The sequence below is a fragment of the Hippoglossus stenolepis genome, chromosome 15 (assembly GCF_022539355.2).
Source record: "Hippoglossus stenolepis isolate QCI-W04-F060 chromosome 15, HSTE1.2, whole genome shotgun sequence".
Taxonomy (NCBI): Eukaryota; Metazoa; Chordata; class Actinopteri; order Pleuronectiformes; family Pleuronectidae; genus Hippoglossus; species Hippoglossus stenolepis.
This window is the reverse complement of record NC_061497.1, coordinates 2,742,420-2,762,831: the sequence shown is the minus strand read 5'-3', so window position 1 is coordinate 2,762,831 and position 20,412 is coordinate 2,742,420. Positions and strand designations below refer to the sequence as shown.

At 38.5% G+C, this 20,412-nt stretch overlaps 1 protein-coding gene across 1 annotated transcript in view; it reads left to right on the top strand.

The window, feature by feature from the left end:
- The window catches only part of LOC118122572 (protein turtle homolog B), a 128,748-nt gene that overhangs the window by 60,596 nt on the left and 47,740 nt on the right, over positions 1–20,412 (top strand). Inside the window, exons 4-7 of the mRNA XM_035179363.2 lie at positions 1,736–1,887; positions 6,707–6,824; positions 14,671–14,812; positions 19,279–19,424. Coding sequence (XP_035035254.2) covers positions 1,736–1,887; positions 6,707–6,824; positions 14,671–14,812; positions 19,279–19,424 — 558 coding nt within the window. The remainder of the gene's footprint in view (positions 1–1,735; positions 1,888–6,706; positions 6,825–14,670; positions 14,813–19,278; positions 19,425–20,412) is intronic.

Sequence of the window (20,412 nt, the reverse complement as noted above, 5' to 3'; positions counted from 1 at the left end):
TCACTGACAATATCAGTGTGTGCATATGTTTGTGTGTGCGTGTGTGTGTGTGCAGTGTCTGGGTTAAATGGGGGTGGGGAAGTCAGAAAAAACTGCTGATGGATGTTTTGTTAGGGAGATGTGCCAATTGTCTTGTATGATCATCCCTCCCCATAATCTATACAGCCTCTGAGCTAAAGAGGATTTTGAGAAATGGTTTTAGAAAATGCAGCATGCCTTGCACACCACCACTCCCTACTGCACATTCTGTTCACGTGTAAAGCTCTAAAAGGTGTAAGGTGTAAAACTTCTTTTACAGTTTATTTTGTTCAGAAGGATTAGTGAGGAAATAGAAGACTTGAATTTATCAACCTTTGTCATATATACGTATATTTCATTTCCAGCTTAACTTCAACTTCAAACTTATCTCTAAATTTGTTGGATGGGGACAGATGTGCCTGTACGTAATGTTTTAGTTTGCAAACAGGCTTTCAAGACCTGCCTGTAAGTGTCTGTTATGCATTTTAACGCATGCATGTTTTCATTTAGTATACATGCACCTACAGCTGCAGCAGTAAAATCCATTCATGTTTGTTCTGCAGCTGTTCTTCTTGTATGAGTAGCATATTTATATTTCCTAAAAGAGGGAATGAGAAGATTGTTTTCCCTACTGAGTAAGAACACACCTTTAAAGTCTTAAATGTCTTCTCCGAGAAATAAAACTTTAATATTTCATGAACGTTTAGCTCAGTGTTTGAGATGTTTCATTGGTTTTATTTATTTATCTGTATATTCTTTCTTGCTGGCTACATGTCAGGTAACAGCACAGCAAAATCTCAATCCGTTTCTCTAAATTGCTCTATTCTGGAAAAGATGACTCTATGAATACTGCAATATCACAATCTATGAAAATAAAATCATCCAGGCCTTTAGTTGTTACAGTAACAAATTTAAAACCACATGTATTTTATGAACCCTTACTGCAAACAAACATCATCAGTGATGCTACAACTGGGCTAGAAATGTGTTCAGGAGACAACACATGAAAATGTAACGTAAATCTATAATTAAATTTGAATTTAAGGAGCATGCCTTTCCCCCCACACACTACCATGCATGTTTATCAAGTGCTTAAAGCGTGACAGTTGATCACTCAGCTCTCTCACAGTCTCCAGGCAACCACAACACACTGATATAATATAAATAAATGCTTGTTGGGCATGTTAATGCAGCCGCGTTTAGCTACCAGTGCTGTTTTGGTGCATTTGTAGATTTTTGCCCAGGGCTTTGAAAGCACTGTGTAATGCTCACTCACTGGGAAAGACACTGAACCCCAAATTGCCCCTAACAGTGTATGAATGATGTAATAGAAAAAGTGCTGCGTATAGAAGTGCTGCCTAAATGTATGTGTGAATGGGTGAATGTGACTTGTAGTGTAAAAGTTCTCAGTGATTGATAAGTTATATAAATACAGTCCATTTACCTTAACAGAGATTCCTCATAGCTGATTGTCAAAAAATGTATAGTTCAAAGGAACGAGTGTATTCACAACTGCACTGTGTCATTGGCAGAGGACTTGTGTCTTTTAACAGTTGCCAACTGATCCAGTTTAAAATGTGTCAAAAATACAACATCTACAGAGAAATCCTTATTACCTACTGTTTCTTGTTCTCCCTGTGTGAATCCCTTTGAAGCATTACTCACATGTCCTTGTTCTCTTTCTCTCCAAATGTCTTCCTGTCCTCTGACCCCTCAGCACCCCCCACATTCACAGATACGCCACCTCAGTACGTAGAAGCCAAGGAGACCGGGAGCATCACTTTGACCTGCACGGCCTTTGGCAACCCCAAGCCCTCAGTCGGCTGGCTGCGGGAGGGCACTCTCTTGGTCAGCAGTGCCAAGTATAAGGTAGGCCTACGCCATGTTCAGACTGATAGTGATAATATTAATAATAAAATCATTATCATAACATTTCAACACAATATAAGATCATGAGTTTAGTTCATGATTTTCTAGACAGAGGACAAATGATTGTCATTATAATAACTTGCTTGCCTCATTCTAATTCAAACCCTTGCATTTTTTGGAGTATGATAAGCTCTCAAACTACACTTCAGAGATTGTATTAAGTATCTGAGGAAACGGGCCTCTCACCATTTGTCTTGATTCATATGTTCACCTATTTGGAAAGGTGATGCAGGGAAAGCATGTGGCTCTGGCAGGGGGGTCAAACAAGGCAACTGAAAGGGAAACAAATTAAAAAGTTGTCCAATGAGGCAGAATATAGAGCTTTGGAATCTGACACCACACTGAATGGAAGTTCATTACAACTGCAGCGTAAGAGAGACCCTGCAGCAGGGGTGGCTCAGTGCACCCAACCACTGTGGTGTGGTTTGATCATTTGTTGATTTCTATTTACTTTTGGGGTAAAGTCAGTGATTCCATTGAGGATCAAGGCCTCCTGAATGCCATGATGGATGCTCAATACTCACTCTCTTTAAGCTCTGGCTTTGGTCTCCACCAACTCCTGAGAAAAGTGGCTGCTAAATGCTCCTCTGTGCTCACCAGCTGTTCTCTGATGTACGGTGTGTTGTTGCAGCATTTTTATTTCTGTTTGCTGCAGCGGGACATCATAATTACTGTCTTTGTCAGCATGAACAAAACCTTTCACATACAGTGATGTGATCAGCTGTAGATATAGATATACCTGTGGCATCCTGGTGTGGTATGCCAGATGTTCTGTGGCTGACAAGAATGCTCTCCAGAGAGTCATCAAATCAGCACAGAAAATCACAAACACACAGCTACCTTCACTCCAGGACATTTACAGAACCCGCTGTTTACCGTGGGGGCACAAACATCATAAATAACCCATCCAACTCAGGCCACCACCTCTTCACTCTGCTGCCCTCTGGAAGGCACAACAGATCCATCAAGGCCCGCACTTCCAGACTCCTGAATACATTCTATCCAAGTGCCATCAAAGAACTGAGCTCTGTCAAATAACTGTTCACTGCATTCAAGTGCAGGCACCTCATTCACATGTCACTCTTCTCTGGGCGAGTGCACAAATACTGTTCATAGAACTACACAACGTCCTCATATATGTATGTTTAGATTTATCGTTTATATCCATCCCTGTTTTGTTTTTCATATTTGTAGACTGTATATAAATATGTGCCGAATCTGTTTGAAGATTCTGTTGCGTGTTTTATATATATTGCATGCATATCTCAGGGGGACACGCCAACTGTACAATGACAACAAAGGCATTCTATTATATTCTATTATGTTCTATTTCATCCAACTTTTTGCATTTCCTCTAATGGAAACTTACATGTTGGATTCACTAATAATGATCTCTTAAATTAGGTTTCAACAGCTGTTTTTCTAGGGCACTACTGTGACTTTACTTCCAATCCGAATTAAATACCCATACCCATCATCTAAAAGGTGGGAGCTCATCTCTTAAGGTTGACTTCTTCCTCTCTTGTCCATGATCTTCAGTACCCCTTTAAACTGAGTATTACTCTTTGGTTTTAGTCAGTGTGTGTTTATTGAGAAAAAAAGCACTTGTGTTGGTCGTTAATGCTGCACATCTACCACCTAATCCTGCGTATGAGCATGCAAATGTCTCCCCCACGTTAGATCAATTATTTAAACGACCGAGCTTTGTTCATAGTTGAGTTTTATACTGCAGCTGAATTTGTCTCAGGTTGCAGTTTTCCCTCATGCACTAGACTTCACAGGTGAACAAATGTAAAACCTTCAGATCTGCAACATCCTTTTATGTGAATAAATATAAAGATAGATTCAAATTGTCGCCGTGAAAACACATAGAACCCAGATTTTTGTTTTCTTAAAAAGAAAAATTGTTCAGTCACATTTGAAGTGAAAGCTGCTGCATCATGCTGTGCTCTCGTTGTCAGATGTCATGGTTTAATTGGACGAAGGGTTGAAAAATGAATTTACATTTTGAGCTGAGAGTATAAATCTTGTGAAGGGAAGTCAAAGCCTTTGTGAGAGATTTGACATGTTTCCCATAGATGTGCCTTTGTTTTTAAAAGCTTCTGCAAACTATCTGCCAGAATAGCTCTTCTTTTTGAGTCGGTTGACACAGCTAAGAAACATTCAGAGGAAGTGTTTGACATGACTGCTTTCCCAGGATTACATCACAGTTGTCATGTCTGAATCAAAACACACGTAGGAAAGTTTCAGTATGAAACAGGTGTTACTTGTAATAATTCCTCTTATTCACAGTGGACATGAAGTGATCCCTTATTGATGAATTTCTATTTGAGTGCTGTGTAAACAAAATCCATAGTTCTGGTTTTGAGCTAAAATGCATCCTATAGGTCATGACAGTTGAGGCTTCAGTTTGACAGGGTATCTTTGAAAGTTATATTCTTTATCTGTGCATATTTGTTGGTTGGTTGGTTTGTTTGTTAGCAAGATCACACAAAAACAGTTTTCCTCACAAATTGGCAGAAGGATGCAGTGTGGGTCAAGAAAGAATCCTTTACACTTTAATGCTGATCCAGGATTTGTTTTTTTCTTTAACTGTGCAAGATTGGGTGTCTTTTAGGGAATAATTAATGGATCTTGATGTTAAAAAATTAGGCTCTTTAAGAGAACTGATATCTATGAGTCTGTGGAATTTGGTGCGGCTTGAGGGATCTTTGGGCTTTGGCAGAGATATGTGCTCTGAGTGATATTTTAGTTTTAGTCCTTCTTTGTGCTTTGTGTAATATAGACTGTGGATTTTGACAGCCATGTTTGCCACTGTAAGCATGTTAAGATGGGGAAACATTTCACTATAAAAACAGTATTATTATGAGACATAAAATAGTGGTCCCTTCCTTCAAAAGCTGTGAAAAAAAATGTGTACATTTTTTGCCCATTAATCTACACTCAATAATCCATAATTGGATATGAAAACATGTTTTATATATATTTGTGCAAATTTATTACAATTCAGAAATTTACATCCCTCATTTACAAAAGTATTCAGACCCCATTATTCAGTACTTTGTAGAAGCCCCTTTGGCAGCAGTTAAAGCTCCAGGGCTTCTTGGTTAAGTTTCTACAATCTTTTCACACCTAGATTGGAGCAGTTTATCTCATGTTTACTGGCAGATCCTCTCAAGCTCTGTCAGACTGGATTTAAAGCGTCTGTGAGCTGCCATCTTTAGATCTCCACAGATGTTCTATTGGGTTTAACTCTGGGCATTGTGTAGGCCACACTGGGACAGTCACAGTATTGTCCTGAAGACACTCTCAGCTTTATGCTTTGGGTCCAGCTCAGGTTATGTGCCCATCTTATTCATCAGGTCCTTGATTGTAAAAATACACGGAATGTTTTTAAGTTGAGGTCTAAAAATATTCCAATATTGGTACATCTGTAGAACCGTCATCATGCTTGTCAGATCAGGTTGTAGTTTGGAGTCATGGGCCGATGCTTTTTATCTCCTCACTATTCTCTTTCCATCATTGTGATATAGTTCGATTTTTGTTTGATCAGTCCAGACCGATGTGTTTGCATCTTGTGCTGAATCCTCTGAGGTCTTCTCTTTCACTGACAAGGAAACATGTCCGTCTACATCCAGGAGAGCTTTTCCCACTTTCTATGTAGTCATTAAGGAGTTTTTCTTCACTTTTGACTTCTCATTCACAGACTTTTGCTCCTCAGTTTGTTTATGTTTATTTATTCCAGTTTTCCTGTGTGCACCTGTTTTTAAAAAAATGTTTATATACAACTTATGGTTTCGGCAAACAAACAACCTTTGTTTTCTCTCTCGGAAATTTTCAGTTTTTACTTACATCACCTCTTCACTCCTCAAACTTTGAACCATATCCTCTCTCGTGCAGGAACAAACACTGAAACACAGCAGAGCTGCTCGAGAAACAATTATTAGCGAAGTGTCCAATTACTTTTAATCCCTTACAATTTGGATTGTGTGACAGTTGGTGTTAGAAGGGCCACAGCTCACACAGTTATTTCTATACTGGTTTAAACCTTCTCAAATTAAAGCTGAGCCTTGGCACTTAAATGTAATGTGTCCATTATTTTATTTCAGTCTGAATGTGGTGAAGCTCAGAGCGTGAAGAACAAAGGATGTTTATCTGTCCAAATAGTTACAGTCTGGACTGTAGAAAATGAAGTGTTTCACTCAAGTGCATCCTATATAAGACAAAATGATGACTGTACTTCACTGCTTTAGTTTAGTCATTTTACGGTCAGGAGTTTTATTTTATTCAAGACATCAAACCATAGATATTCACATTGGATTGTACAATTGGTGTTTCGCTTTCAGTATTACAGTAATGTTGGAAAGCATATTACTTAATAATGTTGAGCCAAATCCCAATCCTGTGGAAGACTATAAGCCCAGCATGTCTCTGAGATCTTCAGGAAGCAATCAGCTGGTAGTCCAAACCAAAAAAAATGATTTTAGTTACTGTGCAGCACACAGATAAAACCAGCTTCCTGCTGACCTTAAGTACAACCAAACATTCAAATTGTTCCCTGCAGGAGTGTGTTCTTCCATCTTTCATCTACCATGATGTTTAAATAGATAGAAATATTTACATGTCTGTGTGTTTTATTTTAAAAACATTTATTCCCCTCTGTACACACTATATGTATAAATCCATGAGGCCGCAGAGTGACTCAGTTGATGAATCTTTAAAGATAATCTTTAGTGAAATGTTTGTTGTTCCTATTCAGGTGTCTGATGGGAGTTTGACGGTGCTATCCATCACTCGGGAGGATCGAGGAGCCTACACATGTCGAGCGTTCAGTCCCCAGGGAGAGGCCATTCACACCACACGGCTACTAGTCCAAGGTAGGAGCGTGTTCATGTGTAGCTGTGTCTTGATGTAAGAAGAGGGAAGCCATTTTTACAAGTTATTACGCCACAAACTCTTTTACTTTAAATCATGGTTTTATAAAAAGCTGTGATTTGATCTTGAGCAAAATAGTTCTTGGGAAAAAACGAATCTCATATACAATATTATCAGGCATTAAACGTGACATTGTTTAAGTAAAAAAAAAAGTAGAAAGCTTTGTCATGGAGCACAATTAATTCAGTTTTGATGATACATTTTACCCACATAATTCAAGGACAAGTGTGGGCTCTATCTGTGCACATAACTATGCTCTGTTGCTGTCTGCTGTACTGTTTGGTCTGGTATGATGGTGTAATGAAGGGTGAAAGGTTGAGTCATGGGTAGTCACAGTAAGATAAAATAATGGCGGCTAGATTGACATAACTTAAATGGCTTTGATTTTTGCATGAACCATGCCTTATATTTCTTTTCAAATTTTTTCATTCTCATTTTTATGTCACATGCTCCCTGCATTTAGCCAATGTTTGCCTGTGCCCATGGATCAATGGAAATATAATTTTTACCTAATACACATAATTTTTTTAGGTTACCCATCTACCTGACACAGGACTCTACTCTCTACTCTCATCTATCCATTACACTATACTTTTTTCTCTACAAACATAGAAAATTCTGATTATTTGGTATGACCATACGCTCACTTAACTTGAGAATTATTTACTAAAAAGCCAGTTTTCCACACTGGTGTTTATGTTCAACTAAATAACATTATGTGGAAAAAGCAGTTGATATGAAATATCCAAAGCAAGAGAGATTTTTTTTCTGTGACATACAATATTTAAGTACCTATACAATATTTAAGTACCTATACTTCATTGTCTAAAGTCAATCGTCAAATCCAAAATATTTAATATTCCCGCTTTTTTGTGGAGAGAAATGTAAGGGATAAAGGGTCCAAAAAGCATTCAGAGTCAAAGGTGTGTCAAGGGTGCAGACTTCAGCACTAAATATCACACGTCTGATGGTGCTGCTGCACAATTAAATCACTCTATGGCATGCGCTAAAAATGTAATGCATGGCCTTTGAGGGATGAAGCAGGATGTGTTGTGGTTATGTGGAAGAAAAGCAGGATCAGCAAGTTGAGCAGGACTGGCTTTTGTAATTACCAATCACATCAGCTCTTCCCCTTTAAAAGGCAGCAGACAGTTAATGAGGCAGGAGGAGAGTCCAGGACAGCTTCACTCAAAATATCTGTTCTTCTCACAGAGGTGCACAGATAGTGGACAAATACACAGCACACCAAACATTACATACGAAATGCTAAGTAGGATTTTGGTGTCAGACGATGTTGTGCAGTTGTTTCGATAATCAAGAAGAATGGAGCGAATTTCTCGATGTGGTGTTTACCACTGATGTTGTTTAAAAGAAATCAATAAAATACAGGTCTAAATAGCAGACCTATACACATGCAAAGACATGCTTTTTATATAGATCTACACCATAAACTTTATATAAAGATGGACAAATTCACTCCACTTCCTTAAATATCCTGGACTTAAGCGCTACCATCTAGTGCTTTTGATGGCATTTGGTCCCGCCCATACACATGCTCGACATATCTGGAGTCTGTCTCAGTTGTCAATCATGACTTTTCAATCTGTTTTTATTGCATCAAATAACTCAACATAAAATGAAAACCGAATTTACTGGAAAAATGAGCACTTCAACAAACATTAGTGTGTCCACACAACAATCCATAAAATAGAGGTAGAAAGATGGATAATATTGAGATGACAGTAGTTTAAGAAATTCCTAATGATGATTTACCAAGTTAAGAATTTATCTATTAAAGTAAGTAAAGTAAGGCTTTGTATGTAAATAGTTGCTGAAATGCAGATTAGCTTGCAACAATATCTAGTACATCAGCTGCTGTGGGCTGAATGCTAACATCAGCATGGTCACGTGGTCACAATATTTAGCAGGCATCTATGTAAGTGTGTTTAAATGTTTCGGATTAAACATATAGAACAGTTCACGTTGATGTTAAGGACCTTGTTATGAGACAAACTGTAATTTGTGAATATGGGCTATACAATTAAAATTTGATTGATTGATGTGAATACCATTGATCAAATAAAAAAATAACAGTTCGGGGATCTTACAAGTTATTACAACACATCTGGAGGAAGTCATGTCTGCACCCTAATTTTGTGACCAGTCATCCAGTAGTTTTGACATTTTGCTCCGTAACACAAATGTGAATATCACAGTGGCACTAGAGAAAGTCATGCGATACATAGGGTTCATCGTCTCTGGAACATGGATGTCTTTACTTAACTAAATGCTAATATATCCAATAGTATATATAATAGACATTTTAGTGTGGAGCTAAGTGAACCAGCTGACACCAACATTGCCAGCCCTATAAGCCAGGCTCCTATTATGGTTTCAATAGTTTTTAAGTGAAGGAGTGATTGTTTTTGCTTATTGAAACCATGTTAAAGCCAAATATATCAAGAAGGTTATTAGTGTATGATGCAGCAGCAGCCTTGAGAGTGCCACTAAACCATGCTGAGATTAGTTTAGGGACCACTAAAAACTGCATTTTACATCAGGAACATTTAAGACTATCTGGAGCTTAACAATTGTGTTCGTACAATTGGGCAGTTTATTAGTGATTGGGGCCCAAAGAGAAAAAAAGAATCCAAGGATGGGGGAGCTTTTTGCCTTCAGCTCCAAATGAAATGTCAGCTTCTGTAACTAAAGCAATCTGTCTGTATCAGTACGCACTCAGCTACAAAATCAAGACACATTTAGCAAATGAATCATGTATTGTCTACAATGTGCCAGACCGTGCACACATCAGTGCTCAAAGTCACTCGTTTCTTTTTTTCCACGAAATAAACCCAGTATCAGATGTGATTCTGAGCAGCAACCTCAGATTTGATACACCTCACCAAAGAGGATAAATGATAAAGCAGCAAACATGGCATTCCAGGTCATGTCATTTAAAGATTATAGCCCCAGATGAACACAGCTCAGTGGTCATGACCTCATCTAAACTGAGTGAGCTGAGCCTCAATCTCAAATGAAATGTTTTCAGAGTTTTCACCTGACTGATTCCTATCGTTCTAGTGGAAAGTCAACAAAGTAGCAAAGGTCTATTATAGAAAGCTTAAGTCCTGACGTCACTGCTGGCCTACCCTCAGTTCCAATAACTCATCACAATCTCTCATTCAGATCTTTTGGTTCTGATCCTGATTCTGTTTTTTGTTGTTATTATTATTGAAACAAATGTCAGCGGAGTATTGAGGTTTTTAATACTCCTAGGAAATAAACTCGGCTGTTTATGAATGCGAGCTGTGTATCGATAATAACTTGGATCCAGAAAAAGGACAAATGGAGACTCAATTATATGACCTGATGGGATGGGCGATATGGCCCACAACAAATATCGCGATCATTTTTGGGGTATATGGCGATACACAATATATATCTCGATATTTTGAAATCACTGTACAAATGTTAAATTCATAAAAGTCCACAGGAAGTGGCTAAGCTAGCGGACGTTAGGATTTCCGACGGTCGTATATAAATGTCGGGGCCTTCTGATCATTGAGCAGCTGTGGATCATAGAGGAAACTGAGTTTTCACTGTTTGTTTCTACTGTTCTTCAACACACACACACTTAAAACATTCACATGGCAATTTATACTCGATGGACGCGATATAGTCCTTTTATACATTGCATGTGATACAAGACGTGATACATTGAGTATATTCAATATATTGCCCACCCCTAACCTGATGCTACCTAAATATTCACACCGAATTTATACTGTGTTTGATTTTGGGCCCCAAAGGATGAATTCTGTTGACTTTACCACTAATGAAATTTGATAAGCTCCAGATTTCAATATCCCTCTTAGAATGAATTGTAATAGCTTTTTAATTTTAGGGTTTAAGGTAAAGCTTTCTTTATTGTCTCCCGTGGGAGAAATGGATTATGGGTGCTGCTGCATGCAGGGCATACCTTAATACCTGCAAAACTAATTATATGGGTATTTAGAGAGGATATAACTCTGCCATGCACTCCACTGCCCAATAGTCCCCTCATGAAATCACATTTAAATTCACTCAATCTTAGATTTTTGTATGGAGCTGTAATTGCATACAGTCATAAATACGAGTCCCCTAAACATGCTGGATCGTTTTCATCAAGATCGAAAATGGGGAAAATATCCTATCTTACAATGTTAAAGAAAGAGAAACAATAAACCTTGGATCCCCCCCCTGATTGAATACGCATTAAAAACCAATGAGTTATTTTCTGACCCATAGCACATCCTTATCAAGTTCATGGTTCTGTGCAGTAGCTTTTGCATTAGCATGCTCGCTAACAGTCAAACAAACAAACTTAGACGAAGACATAACCACCTTGGTGGAGGTGATAAAATTCCCATAAGCATCACCTGCATTTCCTGTGAACAAATGTTAGGATGCTAAGACAAAGGAAAGTATCATTAATAGAATACAAATACTAAAACTATACTTATAGGAACATATTCCTAAGCATAATAGAATATTGGTCCGCCTGCTTTCACTAAATCAGTGGTAGTTAAAAGCTAGATCATATCCTTGTCAGTTGCTTTCATTCATCAGAGCACAGACAGTGAACATGCTCGCAGAGATTGCATATTTCTTTCTGCGACTGGGTACAAAGCCAGCACTGAGCAAGAGTGGTTGTTTGACCCGTCCTGTATAATTTACGGGTGAGACAGATTAATAGAGGCCCTCCTGGAAAGCCACTGAGCAGCAGATCAGCTAAGAGACTACAGTGCCAACAAATCTCCATCACTCAGCTGGTCCCAAATAGGGAGGGTTGGCACACACACACAGACACACAAACACACACACGCCCACTCAAACACCAACAACAGTCATCCAGCACAGGCCTGGTCCTGGTTGTCCTGCTAAGGGGCTGGCAGATGGAAATGTTGTGCCTGTTAAAGGATCAGGCTGTGGGCTACAGATCAGGACCAACATATGGGACTAACAGTTTGTATTTGCAACACTGGCTCAGCTCAGCCATACTCGTGTATCTGGGTGTTTGTTGCATGTATGAGTGTGAGTCTGTCTGTGGACTATAAGAGTTATGAACAAATTGGAAGAAATGTAAGAATAAGTGTACGTGCATTTGTGCGTGCTTGTGTGTGTGTGTGTGTGTGTGTGTGTGTGTGTGTGTGTGTGTGTGTGTGTGTGTGTGTGTGTGTGTGTGTGTGTGTGTGTGTGTGTGTGTGTGTGTGTGTGTGTGTGTGTGTGTGTGTGTGTTTGTGCATACATCACCAGGAGAAAGTTTGCACTTCAGAGGTTATTAAGTACGAGTCCCTTGGATCTGCTATCTCAAAGATGGATGTTGATGCAGGGTGTTTGTATTTCTATCTGACAGTCTGTGTAGTATTCCGAGTTTGGTGTTGAGGGGGTTCAGATGACAGAAATGTCAGAGAGAAGCAGTAAGTTACTGACATTGTATTGTTCTGTCTTGTTTCCTGCAAAGCACAGCTTCCAAGAACAAGCATTTGTACCAAAAATACGAAACGAAAACAAAAAGTGGCTGTATGAGGTTGATGAGATTTGAAACCATGGATGAATATAAAATATGGTCATATTTTACAAGAAACAATACTGCCCCAGTAACAATTACATTTTTTGTTTGGTTTGTAAAAAGTGCAGTATTTTCCCTTTATTTTTATATAAATAGCATCATATTTACTAGTGCAGTGCCCGTCTGTTTGGAATGGGTTGTTTGCTTGGCCTGTGTCAGGAGCTACTTCAGAATTATTCTTTGTCATTGGTCCTCCTCAAACAGTTCTACAATATGCTGTCAATTTATTGTTTGTGTGCTGGATGTTATGTGCAGAGCTTTTTATAAACAGTCTATGGCGATGATTGAAGTTAGAATATGTGTTCATCCTACCTGTTTTTTTTAATTTTCTCTATTACTGTTAATGTGTCTCTCGTATATGTAAGTTTGCAAGTATGGATTTTTCAGAGGTCTGTTAAGCAACAGACACAATCTTCAGATCCAAGATCACAACTTTTCAAAATAGAAGCTCTGTAATTTGATGTAAAGCATGGCAGCCCCCCCAAAAAACATTGGGCTTTTACTTTGTATAACTGCTAAAGAGGAAGTAATTCTATGAATGTTGCTGCCATGATGCAGATCAGCACCTGCAACTCATGTGAAGTTTGTGTCTCTGTCAGTCTGAAATAATTAAACAAAAAGAATCGAATCATCAAAATGATCTGGCAGTTTGACCCAGTTGCCGACCACTGCAATTTATCCAAGGCATGTTCAAGTCGGTCCACAGACTGAAGGCACGCTGCCCTACCCCCATTTACTGCTACCAAACGCTGGTCGTCAGTTTATTCAATTTGTATTAATATTAAACATATCATGTGCCTCAATTGCACCAAATCTGACACTGTATTTCCCTGGGCCAGTAGGTACACACTTGCCAAATGTGAAGCTGATAAGCTGAATGGTTCATGAGATATGTTCCAAATACAGACAGACAGATATTTGTAGAATTAGTAGATGTTGTGTTACTCGTCAGTTGCCAAAGTGAAACCTTGTCAGTGCTTTTTTTCGTCCCATCAACAGTCGAAGCTAAATGACTTAAGCTATTATTCATATTTCAGAAGCTGGAAACATGACATGTTTTGCCTGTCTTGTCAAAATAGCATAATTTTTACAAGCTCTTTTTTTCTTTGCAAAAATCTGAAATTGTGAAGTGGTAAATGGAGTAAAAGTATAACAAGTAAGGTCCCTCATCAGGTGCATTGACACATACTCCCTCTCACTGATATTTGATTGTTGCCATTTTCTCATCTGACATTTTATATTATGCCTATTTATATATATTTTATATTTTATTTTATTTCTTCAAAGCAGGAATAGTCCTGCTTTGAAGAAATGAGAAAGGAGAAAGTCTTTATCTCAGACATGTTCAGGATTAGAGGATTAGACGTGTTCAGACGAGTCAACACAGCTGCCCAGCTGTTATCACTGTTAAAGGTGCTACTTATTTGTAGTGTATTCTATTTTGGGTAGCATTTCTGCATACTCTTGACACTTAAGTGTTGAGTGGGGCTCACAGATAGATTCAGCAGCTAGTGTGCGGTAAGTAGCAGAAAGCAGATTAAGGTAGAAAAAGATGTTTTTAGCCTCCAGACTAGCATTGTTAAAGATATGGTTAAGGTCAGATGTAGGAAATGACTACCAATCAAGGATCATGGTATAAATTTATCCAAGCGTGCAAGGAGGATTATCCATCTGGCACAGCAAGGATCACTCAATAAATTCCCATAATCCTTTATTAAGTGCAAAATAAGTATGTGGTATGACTTAGAGGCGTGTGACGACAAACTCAGAGTGAGTGTACTGGTGTTAATCCAGTATGTGTACATGGCCATAAATAGTACACATGACCCTTGTCCAGTATGGTAACTACTTCCTGTGTTGTATTTGTGACGTGTGTGAGTCTCCCACTGTGAGAGGAGATATCTGTGGGATGTCACACTGACCCATTTTCCTCCCCTTGTGGACAGTATGGCAATTTAGGTTTCAGGATAGTATAACTTTAAAGATCTGTCACATTCTACAGACAGTGAAAGCAATTTTTTCTATTTATTTTTGTGTTTTCATAAAGTGCTGTTTTAAGAACAAACTGACATCGACAATTTTATACAAGGAATACAATTCAATACCTCTGTAACAAATGACACTTTGGCACCATTTCTAAATGCCCTAATGACTATGATTATGCTTTTCTTCATCAGGCCCTCCGTTCATTGTGTCACCGCCAGAGAACATCACAGTGAATATCTCGCAGGATGCCTTCTTCACCTGCATGGCGGAAGCCTACCCCCGCAACCTGACCTACACGTGGTTCTGGGAGGAGGACAACGTCTTCTTCAAGAAGTAAAGTTATGATAGGGTTTATAATCATCTGCCATATCATGTCAACCTGTCGGTTCCCTCTGTTTGCAAGCCTCTGTCAAGAGTTAGTGTTGGCTGTTGTTGTTTTTGTGGTGGGTATGCACTAGACACATATCATATAACTTTTATATTACATTTAAAAAAGCCATTTCTCAAAAGATTAAACCATTTTAGTATCTGCATCATAAAAAGACTCTAACCGTGACTATAACTTAACTAGAAGTACCACACTGTGGTTGTATGCCTCCACCAAACCAGTGCAGCTTCAGTCTACATACTTTTTTCCCCACATTCATGTGAGGTCACCTTAACCTATGACCTCTTTGAGTCCACGTGACAACTGATCAAAGTTTAAGGAAATTCCTGAAAGATACGCCTGGCATCCACACTACTCCAGAGTTTTAGAGCAGCTAAAACAGAGATGTTTGAAAACACGGCTGGCCTCGTTTTAATTTGAAAACTCCTGGGCTGCATTAATGTCACGATGGTCAGGAATTGAGATGTTTAGGAAACGATGAAAAACGCAGTTTTCAAACAAAAAATACAGTAGTATGGATGTAGTCGTAGTCAGTATAGGCACTTTTCCCCACTGTTGCCAAAAGTGATTACATTTCCACTGTTGATGCTTGGATGCTTCAGACAGAGAAAATGCACTTGTCTATTTTGTTTTACTATAAAGTGCCCCACAGCCAGAAAAACTTGAAGTTAACTTAGGTTTATGATGCACATTCACAATGCATCAAGTTACATCAACGTCCGCTTCACTACACTCTTCTTCTGCTGAAGAACATAGAGTAGACAGGGATGGACCCAGCTATACAGCATATGTTGAACAAAGGGTAGCTTTTATTTAAATATATATCTATTATGTATTTAGTCTAACAGATTGTAATCGTTTAATTTTTGCTGTACAAAGAGGTAACCTGGAAATTAGGCTCAGCAAACAAATGTCCCCACATGTCTTAAATGTTATTTTAGAACATAGTTATGGTGTTATATACTTAACAAGATCACTTAAAATGAAGTATTGGGATTCTTACATTTTATTTTAAGGTAAACAATCAGATCTGGATAGATGTGCAGGAAACATCTGGATGCTGCTTCGTGACCTCTCAGGTCTACATTATCATCAACAGTAGGGATGGGGTTCAGTAATCTTTTATACAATCTAAATCCAGTTCTAAATCTGCTTATACAATCTGAATCCTTTAAAATCCCTTATGGAATCATTTAGATAGTTAATTAGGTGGGAAAGGAAGACATCTCTTGTATTATTTTTACTCTTCTAATGTGCTGAAAGGCTAAAGGGTCTTTACCACATATTTAATCTCTCTGTGGTGACATTCATTAACCCTGTCCTATATTATTTTGCCTTTGCACCTCACTGAGGGGCAATTAGTATGAATATTCCTTTATCTGTCAGAAACTCAACTACTGTAAATAATATGATAGATTTTGCTGCACATGTGATGAAGCCAGCTGAAGGTGAACTCACTGAACTGCCACAGGTCACAGAATCTGACAGGTCACAGAATAACCCGTCCAGTAGCTGGCCGAAGCATCTGCTCCTCTTACTTTAACTTGATAGATGATACACACTGTTCCAGAATACATTTGGTTAGTAACATGTCAACCACAGGAAAAACATAAAAGTAAAAAAGCAATTTGAAGATGTGATAAAATAAGGAGAGAAAAGATCACAGCCACCTAAAGTAAAGCGATTTAAATTAAACGTGTTCCACTGAAACTGTTGAGCTCATATTCTCTGGAAGGGAGATCCACCAGGCGCATATTCATAGAGCTGAGTAATTGATTCTTAATGCTTATCAGCTTGTATATTAGTCACACTATTTGACTGGAGACTTGTGTTTTTGAGAGAATGGGGTATAAAAATTAAACTTTCCACACTAAAGCATTTTGTCTCAGTGCCTCCAGACAGGGAGGCTGATAATTCTGCACTTTCCTCTAAAAAAAGACATTAGAGGTTATTTTAAAAAGTATTTATATTTAATGAATTATTTTCTCTTGCCTACTGCAGACAGTAATGTTAGTTATAACATATTTTGCGTCAGACCTACGGCTGACAGGAGACGTCACACCTTGGTATTATCTAAAAGTGGGGTGGTTGTGGTTGTGCATTGTTCTACACAGGGCTGTGCTGTTCTTTGTGGAGTTTCAGTCATTATTTCAATACACCATATTGGACTGACACAGACATTCAAGTGTGTCATGGTTGCTGATCTTTCATGGCAGCCACATAAATTGAATTTATGTGGCTGCACTGCTTTGTATCAAGCTGAATTACAGAGCTTTTATTTTGAAAAGTTGTGAACTTGGGTCTATAGATTGTGTCAATTACAGACCTCTGAAATAGGTAACATGCAATGTATAAAAAAAATAACACCAGTTAAGAAAATCATTCAAACTTGTATATAAACCACACAAGTGAACAGTAATAAATCTTTTCAGTTTAATTTATGGAAAACATTGACTATAAAATCTCCATTGCAGCTAAACCAGGTAGGATGAAAACAAAGTTCTCTAACTTCACTCTGCACTATAGACTGTTTATTAAAAGCTCTGCACACAACATTCAGCACACAAACAATAAAAAAGTGACAGTATATTGTAGAACTGTCACTAGTGACAAGGAATATTTCTGAAGTAGCTCTGGAGCATTAACACAGGTCAGCCCATTCCAAACATGCATGTCTAGAGCAAGCACTACACTAGTTGTGATCAATTCATAATTGTTGTTATAGACTGCGAGACATAAAAACATGATATAAAAGTCAGTTAATTCATGTTCTTAATAAATATATGTACACATTATTGTCTCTACTTGTGTCAGTCTGACAAAGAAAAAAAGCATTTATTCTTAGTGTTAAAACATCCTAAAGAGTCTTAAATTTACTTTGGTGAACAGTGGCAGTTTTCAGTTTTTTTTATAACTGTTTTAGTTAATACCTCTCTCAACTGTGGCCTCATTCTTGTTTAACAGATTATTTTTCTCTCATTAGTTTGTTTGAGAAGCAGCAATCGTGATCATCCTTGCAAATGCTCTCTGCTTAGATTTTTTTGCTTTTAAGGCTCGACTTTACAGTATCTTCAGTTAGCAGAGATACTGCTTTGTAAACAATATATCCTGTGGACAGTGACACATAAACAATGTTTACCAAATGTATTTGTCATGCCATATAGTCAGATCTGGAATGGCCAGTGAAGGGAGCAAAGTGAAGGAATGCAAAGTATCTGTTGCCTTGACTGCTCACCAATCAGACCTAAATCTCAGGGCTGACTCATAACCCATTCCAGCGGCCACTCTCCAAATAAAAACATGTAAAAGACAGACAGAAGCACTATCTTTTCACATCTGTGTGCCCGTTTGTTTTACTACTGTTAGTGGAAATCAACCTGCTGTACACATACATGTATATGTCATAGTTCTTGCATCAACAGCACTACTCTTTCTATAATTTCTTTCTTTGATATATAGTGGCGTTGAAGTAGAAAGTACTGCAGCATAAAATGTGAATACTCAAGTAACATAAATATACCTCAGAAATGACATTAGTACAGTACTTGAGTAAGTGTGCTCGTTACCATAAAAAATGGACGTCATAAAATAACTTATTTTACATTGACGGGCTATAACACAATTTAAGTGGATGTTTGAATGGTGCACTTGACGTTATTGTTCCAGAAACATGACTGTGATTAGTTTAGTTCTCCAGCAGCCTACACACCCACAAAAGTGTGCATGGTGTAGTGCACCTTTTGGATGAAACTGTTTAATTTTAATTTGATAAAATGTGTTGTTGAAAAACAAGCAGGCACTGTGCGTGACTCTACACCAAACGTGAACCAGGATCTCTGTGATCCCCCTCCACTTTGCCAAACCAGAGCTGGATGAGTTACAGAGTCTGAAATATCTGCACCTGGCAGAGATATCATTTGCATTAATATCAGTTAATCTGCCAGCGGCACACTGGCATCATCTAATGATTTTCAGCTATATGGCAGTAACTAATAAGCAGGGGAATACGTGTTCCTATAATTTTCAGCTGCCTGTCAAGCCTGCAGACTCTGCAACCAAACAATCTGAATCATGAATCAAACTGTGTGCCGAACATCATTTATACCAAAGTCAGAGCGACACATCCACTGGGATGTGTGCAAAAAAGAGCAAGAAATCGTGGCTCTGGCCAAATATCTGTCATCATCTTCAAAGGAGTATTGCATCATGCTGCAGTGGCAGTATACATGTACATCTATCATAGATATTCTGCAGCAGATGACAAAAATGTGCTGAATTATTCTCTCAGAAAAAGTTTCACACTGTTTGCATCTTATTTTGAAATACAGCCACATGTTTTGCTCATTTCTGACCAGTGACTTGATGTGTACTGCTCCTCACACTGATGTGTCCCTTGTCTTTACTTTCACAGTGACTTAAAACGCAGAGTCAGTATTCTCATCGACGGCTCCCTCATCATCGCCCAAGTCAAGCCAGAGGATAATGGGAAATACACCTGTGCACCTAGCAACAGCCTGGGCCGACCACCGACTGCCTCTGCTTACTTAACAGTGCAATGTGAGTGTGCTGACTTTCTTCTTTATTGTTTTTTTTATGGTTTGACATTATATCCACCACGAAGGTTGTGTTTTTGTCTGTTTGTCTGTTAGTTAGCAGGAGGACACAAATCTACTGGATGGATTAGGCTCCCATGAAACTTGGGGGAAGGATGTGGTATGGGCCAGGGAAGAACCCATCAAATTTAGGTGCAGATCCGGATCAGGGGGCAGAGAGTGAGATAGAGTGCTTCAACAATGTAATTGATTTGGCAGAGAATACTGCATGTATCCTAATGAAAAAGACCAGAAAAAGACCCAGACATGATTAGAGGACTGATATTTATGATTTTGTGCAATTTGGTGCAGATCCAAATAAAAATCTGGATCAAGTGAATTTAAATGTGGTTTCATAAGGAGACTGCCTTGGCAGAGGTATGCACTCTGCTGAGAGCCAATCTAGTTGCATGTGTTCTCTTCAGGGTCTATTATTTTGTCCAAGCTGAGGCCTTCTCTGTGTTATAAAAAAAAAAGCAGTAGGAGAATCAGGATGGTCAAGAAATGACATTTCAAATAACCTTTACAGCCTTGTTTTTCGATTTTCTCATTCAGCTTTCCACTCTGTATGATGTGGTTTCACAGACACACATTCTCACTTTTTACAGTGGCCAATGCTCATTTGAGAAAAAAAGTGTCTATCAGAATTTATAAACGTTTGAATTAAAATATGATGGTTAAAATCTCAACATATTGTCATTTTCTAGTCTTGATGACCACTCAAAGCTCTTTACTGTATAGTTTTTCCATTCACCTCACACACACACATCCATACAGCACATCTATGTGAAGCACCTTCTCATCACACATCAATCACACACAGCTGCCAAGAGCAATTTTGGGTTCAGTGTCTTGCCCAAGGACATTTCGGCAAGCAGAATGGAGACTAGGGTCGAACCAGCAACCTTCTGATTGGTGGATGACCGGCTTTCTATGAGCCACAGCAGCATTTG